Source organism: Odocoileus virginianus, chromosome 27 (assembly GCF_023699985.2).
Source record: "Odocoileus virginianus isolate 20LAN1187 ecotype Illinois chromosome 27, Ovbor_1.2, whole genome shotgun sequence".
NCBI classification, from domain to species: domain Eukaryota; kingdom Metazoa; phylum Chordata; class Mammalia; order Artiodactyla; family Cervidae; genus Odocoileus; species Odocoileus virginianus.
The window spans coordinates 43,602,649-43,623,427 of record NC_069700.1 but is presented as its reverse complement, the minus strand read 5'-3'; the positions used below and the strand labels follow the sequence as shown (position 1 = coordinate 43,623,427).

The 20,779-nt window shown below is 47.1% G+C and overlaps 1 protein-coding gene across 4 annotated transcripts; it reads right to left on the bottom strand.

The window, feature by feature from the left end:
* Nucleotides 1-4,354: 4,354 nt before the first annotated feature.
* PPP1R10 (protein phosphatase 1 regulatory subunit 10) lies at nucleotides 4,355-20,763 on the bottom strand. 4 transcript variants are annotated; one of them, XM_020888815.2, is made up of 20 exons: nucleotides 20,667-20,763; nucleotides 19,643-20,171; nucleotides 13,450-13,568; nucleotides 12,759-12,845; nucleotides 12,469-12,604; nucleotides 12,001-12,052; nucleotides 10,187-10,264; nucleotides 9,865-10,038; nucleotides 9,582-9,687; nucleotides 9,373-9,485; nucleotides 8,793-8,893; nucleotides 8,398-8,542; nucleotides 8,163-8,321; nucleotides 7,808-8,054; nucleotides 7,586-7,649; nucleotides 7,286-7,480; nucleotides 7,075-7,150; nucleotides 6,737-6,850; nucleotides 5,861-6,571; nucleotides 4,355-5,604 (listed from the first exon to the last, which is right to left on the bottom strand). In XM_020888815.2, exons 3-20 carry the CDS (start codon nucleotides 13,554-13,556, stop codon nucleotides 5,495-5,497), a joined length of 2,775 nt encoding a protein of 924 aa, XP_020744474.1. In that variant the 5' UTR covers nucleotides 13,557-13,568; nucleotides 19,643-20,171; nucleotides 20,667-20,763; the 3' UTR covers nucleotides 4,355-5,494. The 4 variants fall into 4 exon arrangements, with proteins under 4 accessions (XP_020744474.1, XP_020744475.1, XP_020744473.1 ...); XM_020888816.2 differs by lacking the exon at nucleotides 20,667-20,763 and adding an exon at nucleotides 20,552-20,634; XM_020888814.2 differs by lacking the exon at nucleotides 20,667-20,763 and adding an exon at nucleotides 20,396-20,502.
* Between the last annotated feature and the right edge of the window lie 16 nt (nucleotides 20,764-20,779).

Sequence of the window (20,779 nt, the reverse complement as noted above, 5' to 3'; positions counted from 1 at the left end):
GCAGTTCTAGATTATAAGTGGCCTTGAGCTCATAGAAGAGAAAGGTTGCCCAGAACTTGGTTTTGTGGCAGGATCACTTGAGGGAGGACCTTGAGAAATAATAAGGATTTTAACCATGAGCAGGGAGCCATTTTTGAAATGTAGGAAAAAGAGCGGATCTAAGGAAGAAAGAACTGTTTCAGGAGTTAATGAAAGAACGTGGCTGGTATGGCCACTTTTTAGTGTTAGATTGGAGAAACGGGTTTGGAAAGTAAAACCCAAGTGGCAAGTGGTTGGTTGGTGGTCATTTCAGTGATTGATGGGTGAAGTGGACTATAGAGACTTACAGGACAGGCCCCAGAAACTTCCTTGTGGGGATGAGGTAATACGTCTCACATCCTAATGTGAGAGACGGGGTGGAAAGGATGGACAGATGGATAGAGCCAGGTATGCAAATTGGAGAGAAAACAGGTGCATCCAGTTCCCAGGGGGACGTGAAGAACCCTATTATGGCTTCCCGAGGTGGGACGTCTTAACTTTCGGAAGTTAGGTTTTGGCCAAAAATACTACTGGACCTCAGTTACAAGGTTTATACTGAAAGTTAAGATTTGGTATGAAGATAGTCACAGAGTCACGTACCATCGGGTACGTGTCTAGCCAGGTTAGAGAGAAAGGATCTTGGAATTTGAGGGGAAAAAAATCAAGGTCGTATGCCAAGTAAGGTGTTGCATGTTAAAAGTATTCTCCACATTAAGGTCCTTTGTAAAACAATGAGAACAGACTTCAAGTCCATGACTAATAGAGTGACCTTGGACTTAGCCTCTTGGTACCTGTTTCCTCATTTATAACATGAAGGTGATAAAAAGCACCTACCTCACAAGGTTATTAAGATTTTAGGTAAGTATTTATAAAGTAAGTGCTTTTTTTTTTTAGTTACATGTATTTCATGTACAACTTACACTTTGCACTTCAGTTATTCAGTTCACTATATGAGATGATATGTAAAACAGTGGAATGTATAAGATGAACACCAAAATTTTGCATTTCAAGTGTTTGATGCTAATCTCACTACAGATACTTCAGATGCTCAAAGTAACTTCCATCCACGGGCAGAAGTTTTGTTTGTTCCCTCAATATATATACTGTTGCAGTGCGCCTAAATCTGGACAAAAGAATGCACTTCTCCAGAAAGGGGAGCCTAACCCAGTACAGTGTATGGCTAACCCAAAGCCTGAAAAGTGAAATTTCATTAACAAAATTAAATGTTTGTATTCATGACAGTCTTTGTCACCTATAAATCATGCACTAGTGTGGTTCATAATGAGCACTGTAGGAATGTTTTAAAAAATTCCTGATTCTTCTGCACACCTTCCCAATGAGGAAACAGAGACCCTGACTTGCCCATGGTCACCCAGCCTGGAGAGGACTGTTCCTACGATGGTGGCCCTTCTTTTCTGACCCCAGCACCCTGGGCGTTCTCCCTCATCTGTAGAATGTGGACAGATCCTTACTATTTCTCAAGGTCATCCCTTACGTGATCCTGCCAAATAATCAAGTTCTGGGTAATCATCCTCTTTTCTGAGCTCAAGGCAACTTCGTATCTAGAACACCACACATCTGGCAGTGTGGACAAGGTGACCGAAGGATGAGTCCTCGGGGCACCAGAGCCAGGACAGGTGTTTAGGGAAGACTGTCAGCACTAGAGTGGGAAAGGTGAAAGCCAGGAAGGAGCGCCATGGCCATGCAGAACTCAGAGGAGGCCTGGGTACATGAGAGGTGGCGCTTGTGAGGCCTTTGCTGATGCAGCAGCTCAGATGCTTGAACTGGCTGCTCTAGGACCATGGTTGTCAATGTGTCCTAGACCAGCAGCAGCAGCATCACCCAGAGCTTTTTAGAAATGCAAAGATAGGGTTGACACAGAAGTCAGAAGTTATAGGGTTATTTGGGGGGTAGGGGTGGAAATGGAATAAGAAAGGAAGAACAGGTCAGTTGAAACGGAGAGCGGTACCTGCAAGGCTTGGTGAAGAGACAGAAATGGGTACAGTGGTGTCTTTGGAGCCTGTCACAGGAAACATGGTGCTAGAGTGGCAGGTGGGGTCACCTTTAGTTTGAGTGATGAGGGAAGACTCCTCAGGAAGTAACACTAACTAAAGACAAGGCCTGTAGGTGGACAAGGAACCAGCTAGATGGATAAGAAAGAGCCTTCAATGAAGGGACCAGAATGTGCAATGGCTCAGAAGCTGGAAAGAGCTGGTCCTGGAAGATGGCTTGAGCTTAGAGCTTGAGCAGCGGCTAGGACATGTGAGGCCTTATACACCTTGATAGGAAGTTAGGATACGGTTCTAGGAGCATTAGAAGGCCATCGGAGTGTACACAGGAGTGTGAGTTGACCTGGTTCTCATTTTCACAAAATTGCTCTGGCTGCTGGGTAGAGTGGTGGGGTGGGGGGTGATAGGGAGAGATGCCAGGGGAGCTGTTAGATATTCCTTTGGGCAGGAGACGATACTCCCCCTCCTCTAAGAAAGGAAAGGAGATAACATCAACTCAGATATTTTCAGGTGAAGAGAAGAAATGGTGCTCACTTTGGATGAGGCTGACTTTCTCAGAAGGTTTGGTGCCAGAGTCAGGAGGAGTTAGGAAGTTTGCCAGCCAGCTGTGAGTGTTGAGTCAGTGCTAGTAATTTGTACTGGGCCACGAGGGTAGGGTTTCAGGATTTTTCAACATTAGGTGTACTGCCTGGGAGCAGGAATGGGAGAGAGAGAATAATGGTGATTCAGAATTGGAGATTGAACCAGTGTGCTTGGGGAAGGGTCGACAGAGAAGTCAACAGTTAAAAGGTAATTTTGGGGGTGAGGGTGGAAATGGAATAAAAAAGGAGGAACAGACCACCTGAAAAAACCCGAAAAAAGAGATGTGTCTGCAAGGCTTAGAGAAACAGAAATGGGTACAGTGACATGGACCAGATGCTGAAACTCTCTCCCTGCCTTAAAAAAAAGGAAACTCTCAAGTAACAGGTTACTTGGGGTTTTCGTGGAGAATTTGCAAGAAAAATGGCTGAATTTAGTTTTAAAATAGAAAAAGTGAAGTTCTCTTAAAAGGTTCTTGTGGCCTCTTGCAGGAGATGGAGGGAAGAAGGAGAAGCAGGCAGTTGATGGAACCAGAAGCACAATAATTTTTAACTTTTTTTGACTTGAGCTGTTTACTTCGTTGGTTATTTTTCAGCGTGGCCCTTGTATTATGTCTTCTCAGGTCCTCTCCCAGTGCACAGAGCAACAGTAGGCTGACTGAACACTCTCCCAAGGGGCAAAAGGATAAAATCAGGCAGTGTAGGTGGCATGTGTTAAGTTTAGGGAATTGCTGTCCTCTTGTGGCCAATCCTGGAAACAACAGCCAAGAAACTTGTGTTCTAGGGCTGTGTCTTTTTAGTGTTTTCCAGATCAGCAATCAGCAACACTTGGGAATTTGTTAGAAATGTAGAATCTTGGAATTCATTCCAGACCTACTGAATCAGAAAATTTGCTGAAGCCCATGCCCAGTCTGTCTTAACAAGCCCATCAGATGATTCTGATGATGCTGAAAGGTTGGAAACCACTATTCTCAACCTAGCCGAAAATCCCCACCCTCCCTTTTCATCTCCCCACAAAATGTAATCTAGTATCTAATATAGAATAGCAGAACTTCCTATTTAAATTTAATCCTCCCCGTGTTCTGGAAAAACTTCCTGTCTCCTTAGGAGTGTTTTTTTAAGTATACTTTTCTTTCTTGGCTGCACAGCACAGCTTGCACGATCTTAGTTCCCCAACCAGGTCTCAGCAGTCAAAGTGCTGAATCCTAACCACTGGATCACCAGGGAATTCCCATCCCTGGGAATCTTACTCCATCAGTACACCCTCAATACCTAGCCTTAAGATCTGAAAATAACTGAGTCTACAAGCAGCAGACCTGTTTCCCACTACACTGCTCTTTGGGAATAAGCTGTCTACAGTCTTAATAAAATTTTTCCACTGGAGCTGCTCATCTTGCAAGAATCCATCTGTTTTTCCTTCTTTCCATCCCTAGGAACTGCTCTTTGATCTTTCTTTCTTCACTTACTCTTATCCCTCTACTAAGCTAGTCACAGGGCTGGTAGGATCAGCTAGAATCAACATGCCTATACCTCCTGCAGTTCAGGTTATCTGTGAGCTCTGCCCTCCCCAGCGTTCGACTACATGCCACCTACCCTGTACCGTGTGTGGTGTTTATAGTCAAAGCACTCCTTCACCCGTGTTTCACTTACCAAAAACAAAGGATTGAAAACCACACTCCAGAGGTATTGATGAACCTTTGACCACAGCTGATAATGGTTTTTTTTAACAGAGTCCAAACACACCAGAGGTTAAATACTTCTCTTTCCACTGTTTATTATTAATGTACAAAATATACAAAACCAAAAGAAAAAGAAGATACTCATCCTCAAATCCATTGTGGCTGTAACCCAAGACCCTGCACAAAACCTAACCAATCCACTGTTTTCATAGAAAACAACTGATGCCGAGACAGGTGAAGGAGAGGACTGGGAGAGGGAAGGTCATCTTATCGAATCCACCCAGGAAGGTACCTGGCTGGGGATTCAGAGGTGGCTGACAGGGCAAGGGAGCTGGAGGCCTCACACCTACGAGGTTCCAGATGGGGACCAGGAGCACGCTCACTCCCAGAGGCAGTGCATGTAGTGTGACTGTCAGGCCCAGCATGCCAGGCTTCAGGTGATGAAAAGCTGGTCTCACTGTTTTACAGTTTCCAGAAGGAGCTGTAGGCAAGGGTGAACCACCGCCATGGCCTCACCTCTGCCAGCTAAAACTTTCATGGGCTGCAGATGTGATTTGCCATCATTGAACCTAGCACACCCAAGGCGCAAACCTGAGTGTCCTCGAAGATTGCAGCAAAAGTCTCACTTGAGAAAGGACTCAATGTAAAAAGCCTGTGTTCAGGGAGGGGTGGGGATGATGTGTTCCAGAACTCAAATCCAGCCTGATTGAGCCCTCTCAGTGCAGTGGGGTACACGGTACCCCTTTACATCCCCACCCATGGGGAAATGAACGTGGCTAGGAGAATTTCATAAGTGCAGCTGATCCCACGTCAAAAGTTCCGTGTGCATGTGGAAAACCCACAGCAGGAGAGCAGAGGTGTTCTCCAGGATAACCAGCTTTAGGTTCTCAGGCGTGAAGGGTAATACCGGAAAGGGGCTTAGGATACAGGGCAAAACTCCTCAAAAAGTGAAGCCAACTGGGTCTCCTCTTCAGCAGTCCAGGGTACAGAATGTGTCCAGTCTCTCTCCTCCCCAGACTGGAGGAAAATATGTACATCAATGCGCACCAGTGATCAGAAAACCCCCAGAACCCAGGCGTGTGGGCACTGAGGGGGCAGGCTCCTCATCAGCTGGGGGAACAGGGAAATGGGCCTCACAGAAGCCATAAAGAGTGGAAGGAGCAAGGCTGCAGTCCACAGGGTGTGTGTGGGCGGGGCGGGCAGGTGGTCCCTAGGGCAGGGGGGGCCCGTTGACACCCGGGTGGTAGAAGGCACAGTTGTTCTCATAGCGGCAGTTGCCCTTCATCATGAAATGTCGACACACAGGGCGGTTTGACATGTCTGTGGGGATGAGGATGGAATCATTAGACAGGAAGGCTCAGAAGTCGGTGCCACGCATCCCCCCAGTCCAAGGCATCCCAAGAGCCTTCTTTCAGAGACCTAGTCTTGGGGACCTGGGAGAAGGGCAAAATGGGCATGCTGGGAACTGGGAGTGAGGTGACCTCATGTTCTGCCTGACACACCCCCAGTAGTGAGGTCCCCCAGAAACTTGTAAAAGATACCAAGAGCTGTATGGGGGCACAGGGAGCATCCTCACCTCCTCCGTGGCTGTGGCCACCATCATGCCCTCGGTGGCCCCCTCCTCCATGGCCAGGGCCATCATGGCCACGGTGCTCGTGAGGGGGTGGCCCTCGGTGGTCGTGTCCTCGGTGACCAGGGACATCATGAGGCCGGTGGCCATGGGGCCCCCCGTGTCCAGGGCCTTCATGGGGCCGATGGCCACCACCAGCACCCATTCCTCCACCAGGGCCTTCATGGGGGCGATGTCCACTGCCTCCACCCATGCCACCGCCGGGGCCTTCGTGGGGGCGGTGCCCCCCACCCATGCTACCACCAGGGCCTTCGTGGGGGCGATGCCCACCACCCATGCCACCGCCAGGGCCTTCATGGGGACGATGTCCGCTGCCACTGTTCATGCCGCCACCAGGGCCTTCATGGGGACGATGTCCACCGCCGCCAACCATGCCCCCACCAGGGCCCCCTCGTCCATTTGGGGGTCCGCCTCCAGAGCGACCTCCTCTGGCCCCCCGGAATGGAGGAGGAGGAGGAGGAGGTTCATTTCCTCCTCGGCCACCACGGCCTCTATGGTATGGCCCAGGGCCAGGTCCTGGCCCGCCCCGCATCGGGCCACCCCGCATAGGGTCACCTGGGCCATCCCAGAAGGGGTCACCCCCCCGGGGAGGGGGTGGGGGACCCAGCAGACGTGGACCCACTGGCCCACCAGGGCCCCCAGGGCCTCCATGGGGACCTGTTAGGAGGGGAAAAAAAGGGAGAGATAATGTCAGCTACCTGAATTATACCTAGAGACCACCATCTCCCAACCTAAACCACCCCCAGGTATGGTCAACCCTGTGCTGTTACCAGGCCCAAATCCAGCAGACAAGCCCCTTCCAACCGCTTGCTCTCCACCTACCTGGCATAGGGCCCCCAGGTCCAGGGGGGAAGTGCTGCATGCCCTTGGGGCCCCCAGGGCCTCCAGGTGGGAAACCATTGGCTATCGGACCAGGGCCTAAGAGTCCATGTGGCACTGTTGAATGAGGAGTGAAGCAGTCAGCAAGAGGATTCGAGAGAGCGGCATGATGTCCTCTTGCTTAGGTGCATCCAGCCAACCTTTCCAACCAACCTGGCAGAGCACCGCTCTCTGTCCAGTCTTCCCCTCCCACGTCTTGCTGCCTAGTGGCAACACCCGTGCTCCCCCAAGTCCACTGCCGGTCCCCTCGCCCAGGCCTGGGGGCTGGCCCTGAGGATTACCCAGCATCTGCTTGATCTTGTCTGAATAGTCTGCTTGCTTCAGCAGTTCTTCTGAGGGATGACTGTTGGGGCTACCCTGTAAGGCAAGGACATTAAGGACAAGGTCAACAGAGGACAAGGCTAACACCCTGAGGCGGAAGAAGACAGGAAGGTGAGCAGAAAGGCATAAAGAACAAGGAAGACAGGAGAGGGGCAGGAGGGAGGCTCGTACCATGATGGAGGTGAGGATCTCCTGCACGTTGATGCCCCCTCCTCCAGGACCCTGGGGGCTCTTCCCGGCACCCATGCTTCCCATAAGATTAGCCAGAACTGGAGGCAACTTGGAACCACCTGCTCCGTCAGGTGAGCCACCAGCTCCCCCAGGTTCCAGGGTCTCAACATATGGGGTCTCATCCATGGAACATTCCTGGAAGAACAAGTGGACAATCAGGACCAACAAGGAATGAAGAAATTGTCTCACATGAAAGAGGCATTAATACAATCACAACCTCCATCAGCACGCAATACTCACCTCATCTAGGGGTATGAGCTTTGGGGGGATAGGCTCATAGGGCTCAGGATCAGGCTCATGAGGACTGTCAGGAATGCCGCAGGAGATAGAAAAAAAAGTGACAGTCAAATTATTTACTCAGGCCCTCCACTTTCTTCCTAACCCCCACCCCCTTCTAATAACCTCAAGGCCCGCTGCCCTCAAGGGCTCAATACCTCAGGGAGCGATCCCCCTCCTGCTCACCTTTCCTTGTTCAGGAAGAGCTCCTGAAGGATCCCCTTCTCCCGCTCAGCCTGGATGTACCGCTCCTGGCTGTTGCTTCCAGGGGTGACGAGGGGCGAGGGCAGCACCAGGGGCCGGGGGCACACCCAGGGCACCTTCTCCTCCATGTTGTCATGGCTCAGACGCCGGGCCGTCTCAAATGCATGTCGGTCTGACAGTATCTCTCGCTTAGCTGCTTCACCGAAGTCCTTGATCTTATTCACATTTACTATCATCCAAGAGAAAAAAAGCAAGAGGGGAAAGTAAGCCCTACCAAGTCCATTTACCAACCAAATCCTTCAACCCCACCTCCTACAGAGGAAACTGGATCGCTCACCTCGCTCAGTCTCATCCAGTTCAAAATAGAAATACTCTCTCAGCTTGCCCTCCTCCGGCCACGTCACAGTTTTCCTCTTCCTGCCTTTCCGGGTCAGCTGGCTAGGATCACCAGGACTCTCCACTGGCTTCACATCCAGAGCTCCTGGCTCCAAAGAGGCTGGAAGCAGAAGTGATTTCAGACCAGTCCCTTCCTTTCAAAGAACCCCCAAACCTGATCCACATTCTGAACTCACCAGTATCCATGAGCTCTGGGACTTCAACAGGTGGAACTGGGGTCCCAGGACGTTCTGTGTCCATAGCCTCGGGAGGTGCTGGCTCTGGGGAAGAAGGTTTGGCCGCGCTTGGTTCTGTGCTTGTTTTTCCTTCAAATGGGCTCGGCTATTGTGGAAGAAAAGAAGTCACTGAGCACACAGGAACGGCAAGGGCAAGGCAGGGCAATTCGTTCAGGTTCCAGGAAGGATCCCCGGACACTTCCGGTCAAGGAAGACTGTCTCTGACAACGCTCTGCCGCCACCAGTCTACGTCTGAGATGCCTCCTGCCTTCCACAGGCGCTCTAAGCTGCTGGGCCCTTCCTCTCCCTGTATCTTCTCTACCTGGTCACTGGTACCTACGGCCCAGTGCCCGTACCTTGGCAGCTGTGGGTGACAGCACCTTCTTCTTCTTCTTAATTTTGATGCCTGGGACAGGGGCTGAATTGAGTGCATCCAGAAAGCCCAGGCCCTCCATAGCTGCAAAAGAAAAAAAACATAAAATAGCATCATCAGACCTCTTCATGAGCCTATTCTTACAAAATCTGAGCAGAAAGTTGGTCAATAGAGACGCTGCCTAAATGTTGGACACAATAAGCTTAAGGTGAGCAGGAAGTGTATGTAAGAGGATTTGCACAAGAAATTCTTGTCATTCTTTCTTTCTTTCAAAGGCAGGCAAGCCATGGCTCTGGATATGAATCACAGCTCAGGTAAGTGACAAAGCCAGTCCCCACGAACGTGACAGCTGGGAGCACCCCAACACGTCACTGAGTAGCAAGCCTCCCTATTCCATCTTTCAAATCACTCCTAAGCCATCCTCTGAATGACTCCCATGGAGGGAATTTCTGAGGTACACACATTAAAGGACACAAAGAAACAAATGAAAATGGAGAAAAGCATTTCATTTTCATGAAGAGTTGGCTCCCAATTCAAAGTACATCCTCCCACTTTAGACTCACGCTGTGGTGGGATGATCTTCACTTTGATCTCTTTGGTGGCATTGGGTGTTGTGTTGAGTGGTTTGTATTTCTTCTCTGCAAGAGGGGCAGCATCTCCTGGGGCAGCTGCAGAACTGTGAGAAAGGGAACGGTCAGCACCAGACTTACCCCTTCCTTCACCCTCAGGGCCATAGACACCAACCATTCAGAACCCGGATTGTGGTCCATACCTCTGACGCTTGAGGGGGATAGGTTTAAGGTTGTACTTGTCAGAAACCACCACTGCACTGGCATTCTTCTTCACGGGCACCAAAGATGGGGTCTCCAGCTCTAGTCCTGAGGGAAAAGACCTGGTGTTGGAGATGGCCTGTTCCTCCCTTAACCTTCATCAAAGCGTATAAACCCCCGTGACGCTTCACTAGTGTTCCGTCTTCTTCAGAGTTACGGTAGAAGTCTGTAGGCTCGGCTGCGTACCTACCCACAGACCCTCCAGAGGCCAGAAGGCAGTCTTACCGGTGGAGCGGAACTTGGCGTGACTGGGCGCTGTGGTGCGGAGAGACTTGGGCTTCTCCCTCTTCTTTTCCGGGGCCTCCTCAGCCCGAGTCTCAGCCTTCACCTCAGTCACCGGTCGCTCAGGAGGGGTGGTTCGACTCTTTCCCTCTTCTTTCCGTTTCTTCTTATCTTTCTCTGTTGTGGAAAAACAGAGAAGAAAACGATTTTATTTAGACAAAGAGAAAGACTGTCAGAAGTAAAAAGCAGGCTATGGGCATGGAAGGCCGCAACCCAGTGGGAAAGAAAGAAAGAAATCCAAGGGATCAAGGGCCAAAGAGCTTACCAGCAGGCTGGGTACTGCTCTGGGAGCGGATGACCGCCATCCAGTCGCTGACAAGGACTGAGGCCAATTTCCGGAGTTCTGCAGGTAAGAGAAAGAGGAAATGCCTAAGTAATGTAACATATTGCATGGAGATTCAAGTCATAAAACTAGAAGATGGCAGAATAAACCCGTGCCTGTGCTCTTCCCCTAACCACTTATTACAATAAAATCAGGAGAAAGGTGGGCAGAGTTCAAGTATCTGAAGGGCTATCAGATTTAAAAAGAAACTGTATTAGTCTACCTCATCCTAAAAGGAAACTTAATGCAAAATTTCATGGAGGCACATTCAGATCCTCTTAAAAAAGTATTTTCTAGGCAACCTTTTTTTCCTAGAATGCTGCTAGTGACAACAGCTTTTTAAAAAATCAATTAGATGTTGCAAGAGTGAGAAAAGAAACTGAAAAACAGACCAATTTAGGATGAATGAAACAGTTTATCTAGTGAAAAAAGATGGTCAGAGAATTTAAAGATAAAAAACACTTCTAAATACATGGGGGGGAAATGCCTTTGTTGCCCTTTCTTTCCTTCTGTACTTGGCAAATAACATCTCCTATCTACAGGATCTCTTTCCAGGCCAGTGTTCCAATTATGGGCTCATTCAATGATGAGACTATTGTAGAACATCAGAACTTTTCGAAACAGTCACAAAACTGGTAACTTCTATACCTAATGCAGTATGAACCCAGTGCATCCCCAATGGAGGAATATAATAACCTAACATCTTTGGGGAGCATCTAATACTGTGGTCCAGGGACACAGTTGATAAGCAATGTACAAACTTCAGTATCTAAAGTCAGCACAGAATAATGAAGGCAGCACAATTAAGCCAGCTGAAAGAGGAACTAATATATCCTAGCAGATAATCAAAAGATGGACAATGATTTAACAGGATCTTTCTGTGTTATAGACCATCCTACAAAACTACTCTGAGATGTCACAAAAATAGTGAAGTGCTCATCATATAAAAGGATGGAAAGCCAGGGAATACTTTTCACTTAAACAACACAATGTGAGTTAAAACAAAATCAAGATCGTTTATCCTGGAAAATGTACCCAGGGTTTTCTGCTCCAGCTAATGAAACTACAGATAGGCCTGCTCAGGCCTGGATGCTCCCACCACACCAAAGCCATAGCCTCTTTCCAAAGGGACCAAACACATCTTTGCCCACAGACAAAGAGCAAGCCTATATTCTGACCAGGGGATCAGCTCTGCTGCAATACTGTTCACTTGTGGGAAACTAGTATATCCTGTGCTCCTGGTTTACATCTTGGGTAAAAAAATTTGGGGTGAACTCTTGGATGGATGTAAATCCTTTTTTTCTCTAAAGAAAAGCCAGCTACTTCCCTGGTGGCACAGTCGATAAAGAATCTGCCTGCCAATGCAGGGAACACAGGTTCAGTCCCGGGTCCAGAAGATTCCACAGGATGTGGAGCAACTAAGTCCATGCGCCACAACTACCGAAGCCCATGCGCCCAGAGCATGTGCTCCACAATGCAGAGTAGCCCCTGCTCACCCTAACTAGAGAAAGCCCGTGTACAGTAACGAACACCCAGCACCACCAAAATAAATTAATTAATTAAAAATACAAAAAAGAAAAGCCATAACTGTATGACCCTTGCCAGGAGCTCCAAAACCCTTTGTCCTAGAAAAGGAAAGAATCTGTTGCTATCAAAGCTAAGACATACCCCAGGAGTTGCGATTCTGCCATGCCCTAACAGCAGGGTGTTACTGGGAAAACTAGCATGTATGTTGTTAGGAAAGGACAGGCCCTCACCTTCATCATCACTCGACTTGCTCAGCTGCTTCACCAATTTGGCTGTGTTGTTCTATCAAAGATAGGGAGCAACAGGATGGTAAGTGACAGGAGGAAAAGCTGCCCCCTCAGAGCTCACCACCCCCACAGATTCACTCAGTCTCTCAACAGCCACTAACACTGCACACTCTCTCATACAAAGCCCTTGGAGACATATTCTTACTCTAAATCAACCCACTTAGGTAAGTTCAATCACTCTAATTTTACAGATGAAAGAACTGAAGCATGGATATACACATTGCCCCCATGTCATACACCTATTAAAGGGGACAGATTTGAACCAAATCTTGATTCCAAATTCCTATTACTTTTTTTAAACTATTCTACCTCACAGGTCCAAGACTGCAGCCACATCAGAATGGATGTGGGTTTTTCATCTGTTAGGCTAAACCAAAAAGGAAGAATCAGGATTCTAAAGACCAAAGGTACCTGTTTGAGATGGTCAACAGTGAGGGGCAGGTGTTGCAGGGTCAGCAGAATTTGCTGTAAGAGGGGAATGTTGTTGGTCGTCTTCGAATACGTCAGCCAATTGTTAAGAAGCTTATAACCGCCGACGTCAATAAACCTGCAGGCAAGCAGGGGGATCTGTGATGCCCTTCCTGGGCCTTGGGAATACACCCCACCCTCCTTGTCCCCCTTCAGTGACTGAGGAATTCCGTGCCTCACCACCCCACTTCTAACTACATCTCCCCATCCCAGTCACCCAGGTCCTCACTTACTTGACCAGTACTTCTTGTGAACGGGTCTGCAGGAGAATGTTCAAGTACGTGCACCGACTCACCATCTTTCGTGCCTCTTTCATCAGGCTGTAAAAGAGGAAGTGCAGTTAGAAATGAAGGGTGTCTAATCTGAAGTGCCCAGAGATTCCTGAGAACTTGGGATTCTGCTCCCGGGTTGGGGAATCGCACAGGCCCCCAGAAGGTTGGGGTGGATTAGGGGAGATGTGGAAACCCCCAGAAGGGTGGAACACAATGGAGAAGATGCACTGAAGTCTCCAGTCTGGGGAGGTGGGTGTCCCTGCTTCCCCCACACACAGGACATGTCTGATGCTGCATCAGGGTGAAAGCCTTTGCCTTCAACTACCATCTCTTAGGACTGATTCAGTCCTAAGTTGCTTTCTCCTGGAAAACGTGAGGATCCCTGAAAGAAAACATAAATAAACCAAGACTCCTGTCACCTGGCTCCTCTGCTTCCTTCCTTCGCTTGGGACTATGGCTCTCTAAATATCCAGAGGCCATTAGGGCCAGGGGCCAACTTTACTATCACCAGTTCTAACATAATTAGATTTGAATCCTAGTCCATTGACTCCCACTCCTCTCAGGAACACACTTCACTATCTGCCTTAAGGATAGTCATATTACAACACACAATAGCCTCTACTCACAACAAATTCAAAGGGTACAGACTCACCTGAAGATTTTCGAAATCCCATCCACACTCTTGACTTCCCCATCTCGGTTAAGGAAACTATCCAGGCCCTTGAGAAGCTCTTTGGGGTCTATGGGACCCGAACCCATGATCAAAGTTTTCTAAGAGAATAAAACAAAAACAAAGAATAAATGGGTGGCCAAGGACAGCTCCAACTGTCTCTAATAAATTCCATCTCTTCATTTGACAGATTAGCAGCGACTAATTATTCACTCTACATTCAACTATATTCACCTTTACCCAGATAAGAAAAATCAACATAGACCATTGTCCCCACTATGAAAACAGCCCTGGCAAGTGAAGCACTGTTAACACTGACTGAAGGAATAATAATTAGGCTGGAAGACTGAGGCAGCACCTGTCCTCTTGCTCCAAGTGACATCCTTCCTAGGATAGCTGAACTTCACAATGTATCATAGGTAAGGTTCACATTCCCAAAACACTCAACTCTCCAAGGCATTTTTGCTTATTATGTATGGTTTCTCCTTAGTTGTTAATGAATCTACCTTAAAACACCCCCCCCCCCCCAAAACTATCAGCTTGAGAAGAACTGGGCCAATCAGGGGCGTTGGACTCAGTGTCTTCCATGAGTCAATTATTTTCTGTCTTAGCTCACAAAGAGTCAAATGCCACAGGTGGCAGGATAAGGTATGTTTCCATCAGTAGATAATCATTCTAAGCTGTAGGTCAAAGAGAAGGAAATAAAACTTGGAAACAGATCCTCTCCCCCATGGGAGTTAGGGGTGGCGCCCAGAAATCAGACCAACTGGAGGTAATGAAAATCAAGCAGGTCCTCCTAAGCCCTAAAAAAAAAAAGGTCCCTCATTAATCAAACACTGCACAAGTTTTTATTGTTTCAAAGTTAAGGACAAGATTAGTTTGTGGTTTCAAAAGCAAAGAAGAGGCTCTGACTCCTAACTCCCCACCTAAATCACACCACCACCTACTATTCCTGAGGGCCTGAAATTAGAAACCATGAAGCCAAAAAGAAAGGAACAAATAAAACCAGAAGCTGGGAAAATGCCATTAAATTTTTAGTAGCTACTTTAGACCAGGTTAGAAAAGGAGTTAATTAAAAACTAAACACAGCTGTTTTGGAACAGAGAAGAGTGAAGCCATTTCTAGGCCAGAACCCAAGTTCAGGAGAGGTAATTTAGAATCAGTATGGTTCTGATTAGGATTTTTATCCACAGTGACCCTAAACACTGGCTTCTGAGAGGCAGAAAAAGCAACTTAGTAATATCGACATCTGGGAAACAAGACACTGGGTAGGAAGATGGCAAGGTGAAAACAGCCTCCTGCATCTAGTGCAAAGACAAAGACAGAAAACAGTGGTGTTCTACAAAGATGACTATGCTTCTGCAGAAAGCAGGCTTCTTTAGAGATCACGTCAAATAGTGATATTTAGTCTCAAGCCAAAAGAGAAAAACAAGCATAACAATCTCAACCTTTTACTCTTCCCAACAAAAAAGTCAATAAATTGCTAAATTTCCAGGTCCTAACAACTTAGGCCAAGAAGAGGCAGAGCAGGGGTTGGGGATGGCAGTGGTGGAGAGACCTGGTTCCCGAGACCAGAACCTGTGAGCTGAACACAAGGAGCGAAGAAGAAAGGTGAGCAAATCTGGGGTAACTGCTGTTGCTGCTGCCCTGGAATCTCCACAAGGGCAGGTAGAACCTAAGGTCAGAGGAAAAAACATTCAAGTCCAATACCAGATAAATTAGAAGTCCACAGGCCAAACCGACTGAAGTGTGGTGACTCTTACACACAGAGACAGACATGAGGATATAGGAATTTTCCCCAGGTAGTAAGGCACTATAAAGTGATATATAGACACAACAAAGGAATACATCAAACAGACTTCCCATGTGCTAGAGACTGGAAAAGCAAGAGTGACTCCCAAGTAATACATATCATTAAGTAACCAATGATACGCCATTTGACAAAAAGCTTTCCATGTAACTTCATTTCAAACCAATACCCCCTAAATATAACTAGACCCTCAGATTCAAAGCCAGAGCTGAATACACAGCACCTTGGAAAAGTCCCTTTTGCACCACCACTTAGGCCAACAGACCCATTTGCTCTACTTCCTTCACAGACACACATAAAAAAACCTGTCACTTGAGCTCAAATGTTCCTTTACTTAAGGTGGGAGATTAGAGAACCTTTTTTCGAGAGAAACCAGTGAGCACACGGAGAAACTATCCAGTGCCTTCTACTAGGAATGGGACTAGGACAACTTTTTATTTTCCAATCATAGCAAGCAAGAATAAGACAATAGCCAAGGAAAGCTAGAAGACAAAGCAGAAGAGATGTTAAACATTCATTTTGCACTACAGTTTTCCTATTATTTGTATTCTGGAAATAGAATTAAACTTATCTCACAAAGAATCATGTGGCTTTAAAATCTAGGTGAATTTTCTCATAATGGTTTTTCTTCAGGGGAAATAGCTTTCACTCACTTAGAAGGACCCCAAGTGGCTTACAACCTAACTGCCTTATTTTGAAGTAAGTACATTTAGAAAGAAGGTCCAAGGCACTCAAGTGGAAAGGAATGAAGAGCCTAGAACTCTGGCACAAGCCTACAGCAGAAAAAGGCAAAGGAGCTGACCAGGAAAGGAGGGGCAGTGACCATGTGTCATAACACATCAGGAAGCTTGGAAGGAAAGCTTAAGGAAGTTTTCTGGCAACAAAAATTATCCAGGGCATATGTTTTGATTTCCTTGAAGGCAAAACATATAGGAGGGTGGTGGGCAAGCAACCTCTTCCATCACCTCTACTTTGTCCTAAACCTGGGCTCTCCCTTCGGAGAATGTTGCTGGGAGAGACATGCAGACACAAGGCACTGGGCAATGTTCAACTTTTCTTACCAGAGATAAAATTAAGTCCAGAAGTGACACCAACTCCTGCCTCCAAAATAAACTTTACTGAAGAATTATCAAATAAGGTGAAAAGTTATCTACCCTAGCTAGTTATTCCGTACCCATCACCAATGAATCAGAACTGAATTGGTTCAGGACAAAAATTCTATACAAGTTTAAATTCACTACTCAAAGGAGGAAGGAGTCCAAGTTTAACTTATGAGGCCTCAGCACTTCTGGAAATGAAGTGCTTTGTAGCTTACATTCCCCAGCTTCCTAAGGCAACTGATGCATTTCCCAGTCTGTCTCCACAGTGAACTGAATTATGTCTCAGGTGATTCACAGGGTTGCACTTCTCAAATAGAAAGCCCCTCCCCTTCAAAATCATTCTGGAAAGCTGGTAGCCCCTGCCCTCCTCCAAAGCTTATTTGCTTTTCAATAGAAGTGTAAATTCAGTCCCCAACCCACAGGACAGGGTCCCAGGATAGAACTCTGGCCACAAACTCTAATGATCAGGTTGTCCGACGTTCTCGGGATGGATGTGGGTCCCCTAGGAGACCTTTTTCCCATCTCCCACGTTAAGGCAGATCTTCTTTATTATAATCCCCTGCTCACTAGAGATCAGGAACCCCAATGGGTAGAATGTTCAGCTCCCAAGGTAGGTATGCTGCAGAGGCACATGGCAAACTGCTTAAAAGATAAAAAACTTGTGGTCAATAGGACATGTGGAAGAGTCCCTCCCACCAATCCAGAAGTTGAGTCATTCCAGAATCCATACCCAACAGAAAATTAGCCCTATAGTCTCACCAAGTCAGCACAAAGCAGTTGTACAAAATTGCTTTCCAATTCAGTCTAGACCCTTCACAGCTTCAGGGCAAGACTTCAAAAAATGAAAACTGTATGTAGAGTCTGATTAAGATTTGACTTGGAAAAACTTGAGAGGAAGAAAGGTAAGAAAGGGACAAGACCCTTAATACCACCCTCAACTCGGGCATGGTTTTCAAACATGCACCAAATGCTACAGCACTGCACAAGCTGAAAAACGAGGACATTATTTTCCCACTGTATTCAAGGAATTTTAGACGGGAAGAAAAAAGAAATTCAAAAAAGGGTGGCTCTTTGGGAAAAAAAGAAATGAAGATTGTGAAATGTAATACCAGAAAGGTTTTGCTTACCAGAAACCGTAGCTTGAATCCCCCTGCCTTGAGCTTACACCTGCCGCCTCCTTTCCTAAAGATTCACTTCTCATCTTAGTACCAGTGTACAGGAGCTAAGCAACTGGAGAACTGTGATACAGCACTGAACACAAAGAGCTTAACCCCAAACCCAGAGGCGGGAATAAGGGCCATTTAGAAGTCAGTCCTGGAATACCCACTCTCCCCCAGATTTTCATTATACAAATCGACCAAACGCAGGAGGCCCAAGGACTGACTGATTCCTGAGCACAAACGGCACATTTCAGGGTCATTAGGCCCGTTGTTAACTCCTGTTACTTTTTTACAATCTTTGTGTTTTCCCCCAGTATCCCCCAACATACACGCACACACACACACCCCCGCTAAAGCTTCCAGTCCTAAAATACAGCTGTTTGACTGGTTTTCCACCCCAGGCAACTAAAGCAGGGAAAACTTCCAAGCAGTAGTGATGAGTGAGGGAGAAAATAAAAGCAACAGGCTCGGAATCCTTATATACAAAAACTAGAGCTGCCCAAGGAGACAGCTTCAAGATCTAATTGCTACAAGCTTTTTCCCTTTTAAGATAATGGTTACAAAAGATTAAAGAAAATAAGGAAAATGGCTTTTCCCGTCTAGCAGCAGCGTGCATGAGGAATCCAGAAGGCATCTGCTCGGGGGCGGGGTTTCGAGAGGGTGGAGAAACGAGGAAGAAAGCTGATTACATCACCTTTCAGGGCGGCTCCTCCCCCTTGACCAAGTTTCTAGGGCGGCCCTAAGCTCTGGATGGCGAACGGGGAAGGAAAAACAAAGAAGCTGGGACGCCATTTTGTAATGGAGAAGAGGACTCAAACTTAAAAGCTATCCAGGCTCCGCCGGTAGCGCTTTACATTTTAAAACACTCCTTTTTAGTAAAAAAGAAAAAAGCAGCCCCATCCTGAATAGTCTTTGACCTATTTTGAATCAATAAGAGCTTTGTGAGAATACAAGCAATTAAAATATTTAAAAGAACAATTTTCTGCTGGGAGGAACTGAATTTGCAATTGAGGTTCAACTCGCTACTAACGACCACCGTCCCCCCCCCCCCCCCCGCATCTTCCCTATAAAGGGAAAGGGGGGGAGGACTTGGACCCCTCTCAACAAATAGGGTTGAGGTGGGAGGACAGGAGAAAAATGGGTCAAGACACAACCTGCAACGCCGCTTGGAAGACAAAAGGACAAAGAAAGTCGCCATATTGAAGCAGGGAAGAAAAAAAAATTCCTTTTAACGACACAAATCTTTTAGATAGCATTCAATTGCACTAAATGGCTTGTTAAAATTAATACTCCTGAATTCCACATTTCCCCAACCTTTCCACCCTCTAACTGTATTCCCCCGACCAGAAAGTATCAAGTTAAAATGTTACTTTAACCTATGCAATCTGCAACAATTACAAAACATTCTTTACCTCCCCAACTATCAATCTTGTATGTATTGGCGCTAAGATATTTTGCCCTGAATTAAGTGTCTTGCAATCTTTATTCCTAGATTGCCACCTGAATTAACCACACAAATATACCCCAAGCATATTACATTAAAATTGAGAGGAGTTAACAATCATTTAAAAATATACCCAACTATTAATGCTCTCCGCCCATCTCCTTACCCTGCAATCTTTATGTACAGATTGCTTATTAATCTGGCAAATTGAAAAGCGCCCTGCTTGTCTCACACACAAAGAAGTGGGACTTCTGGGCCACAAGATCCACCATCTTTTGTATGTGAGCTCATTAACCCTTTTGAAGACTGCTAACGAGAGGAAGGTAACCATTCCTCCTTATAAAAAGCAAACACTTATAGCTTTGGCAGTCTGGAAATTGGCTGGATTACCAAGGGTTAACCATCAAAATCCTAACTCGCAGGCCCTCCCTCCACCCTCTCCTTGCCTGCAACAGAGCAGGGAAGAGGTTGGTGGTAAGGGAGAGAGAACACTGTTTTAGACCCAAAGGCCCTTTTTAATGGAGATTAAGTGACCGGATCGGTCCTTCTCCAGTTCTCTATTTGTTCTATGGTCTCATTTCTTCCTCTCATTATTTTGGTTTCACAACGGGAAACGTTGATTTCTTGTTGCAAGGCTGGTTTTTGAAAATTCGACACTTACTATCCAATTTTTTTGCGACGTCAGCACCTCGGGCTCAGGGGGGGAGGGGATTAAAATTTTGGAGAAAAAAATAAAACAACCAACCAGGACCCAAAACTCAATTATTTGGGGGGCCTCATTGGATCAAAAAAATCTCTTTAGAAAAAATAAAGGCCAACTCAGTATTCATTTCCCCCCCCACCCAACTCCATTTAGGGAGGGGGGTCGTAGAAAAAAAAGTTCTGAGTGGATTAAAAAAAGTAAACGCTGGATGAGTGGACTTGGGTGAGTTTGGGAAGGGAGGGTGGTTGATTATTTTTGAAGTTATGTGGTGACGGTCCTTCGGCCACAGATTTCAAGTCCCAGGCAGCGTGGGCTGGTGGGGTGGGCAAGATAGGTGGGAAGGGGCAGAAGACACAAGTGGTTGGGCTGGTGGCTGCTCTTTTCCCTTTCCCCCCTCTCTCTGGATCCTTTCAAGGGCTTAGATGTTGCTGCGGCTTGTTTCTTTTCTCCTGGTGGCCGGCCTGTCTTTCTCCGAGAAAATTCAAACCTGGGATAAAAGGAACACAAGGGAGAAAGATATAATCAGTACGGGCTGTTTTAAAACACCCAAAAGTACCATTTTTGTTGTCCCCAAACACCTCCATGTCCCACCCCGAACATAGCCGCTTAATACGAGTGATGGCTCTCAACTGAGCCCCCGTTTGACGCATTCCCCAAGCCAACTCTCCGAGCAAAATTTTACCCACCAACCGACAAAATAGCAACACTTACCTCTAAACGAACCCCAGAATGGCGGCTGCCCGCTCGGGCGGAGTCTTTTATACGAGGACACCGCCCAACGCGCCCAAACGTGCTACTGAAACGCCCTCTTCGCGAGACAATAAGCGCGAGGCGTGAATTCATTGGTCAACCAGATACACCACTCACCAGCTGATTGGATATCCGGCCTTAACCTTCGCTCAGCCCCTTCCCCGGGCACCTTCTTCCGCCTCCTTCCTTGGGGGGCCCCCTAACGCGTGCGCGTGACCAAGCAGCCTAGTACCTCCCTTTCCTCCGCTGCCACCACTTCCGCCCTCGAGAACGGGTCTCATCAAGGGTTGGTAGAATCGGACCGGCGCATGCGCGATGAAAGGATTGCGGTCAAAAGCGACGTCA

Bases quoted from the DNA above. Each gene is read 5' to 3' on its own strand.
- PPP1R10 (XM_020888815.2), bottom strand. From the start codon at position 13,556: ATGGGTTCGGGTCCCATAGACCCCAAAGAGCTTCTCAAGGGCCTGGAT. The intron at 12,605-12,758 runs GTAAGTGAGGAC...GCTTGCCTGCAG, and splicing joins TCACAAGAAGTACTGGTCAA to GTTTATTGACGTCGGCGGTT. The intron at 6,851-7,074 runs GTAATCCTCAGG...CTCATTCAACAG, and splicing joins CAAGATCAAGCAGATGCTGG to TGCCACATGGACTCTTAGGC.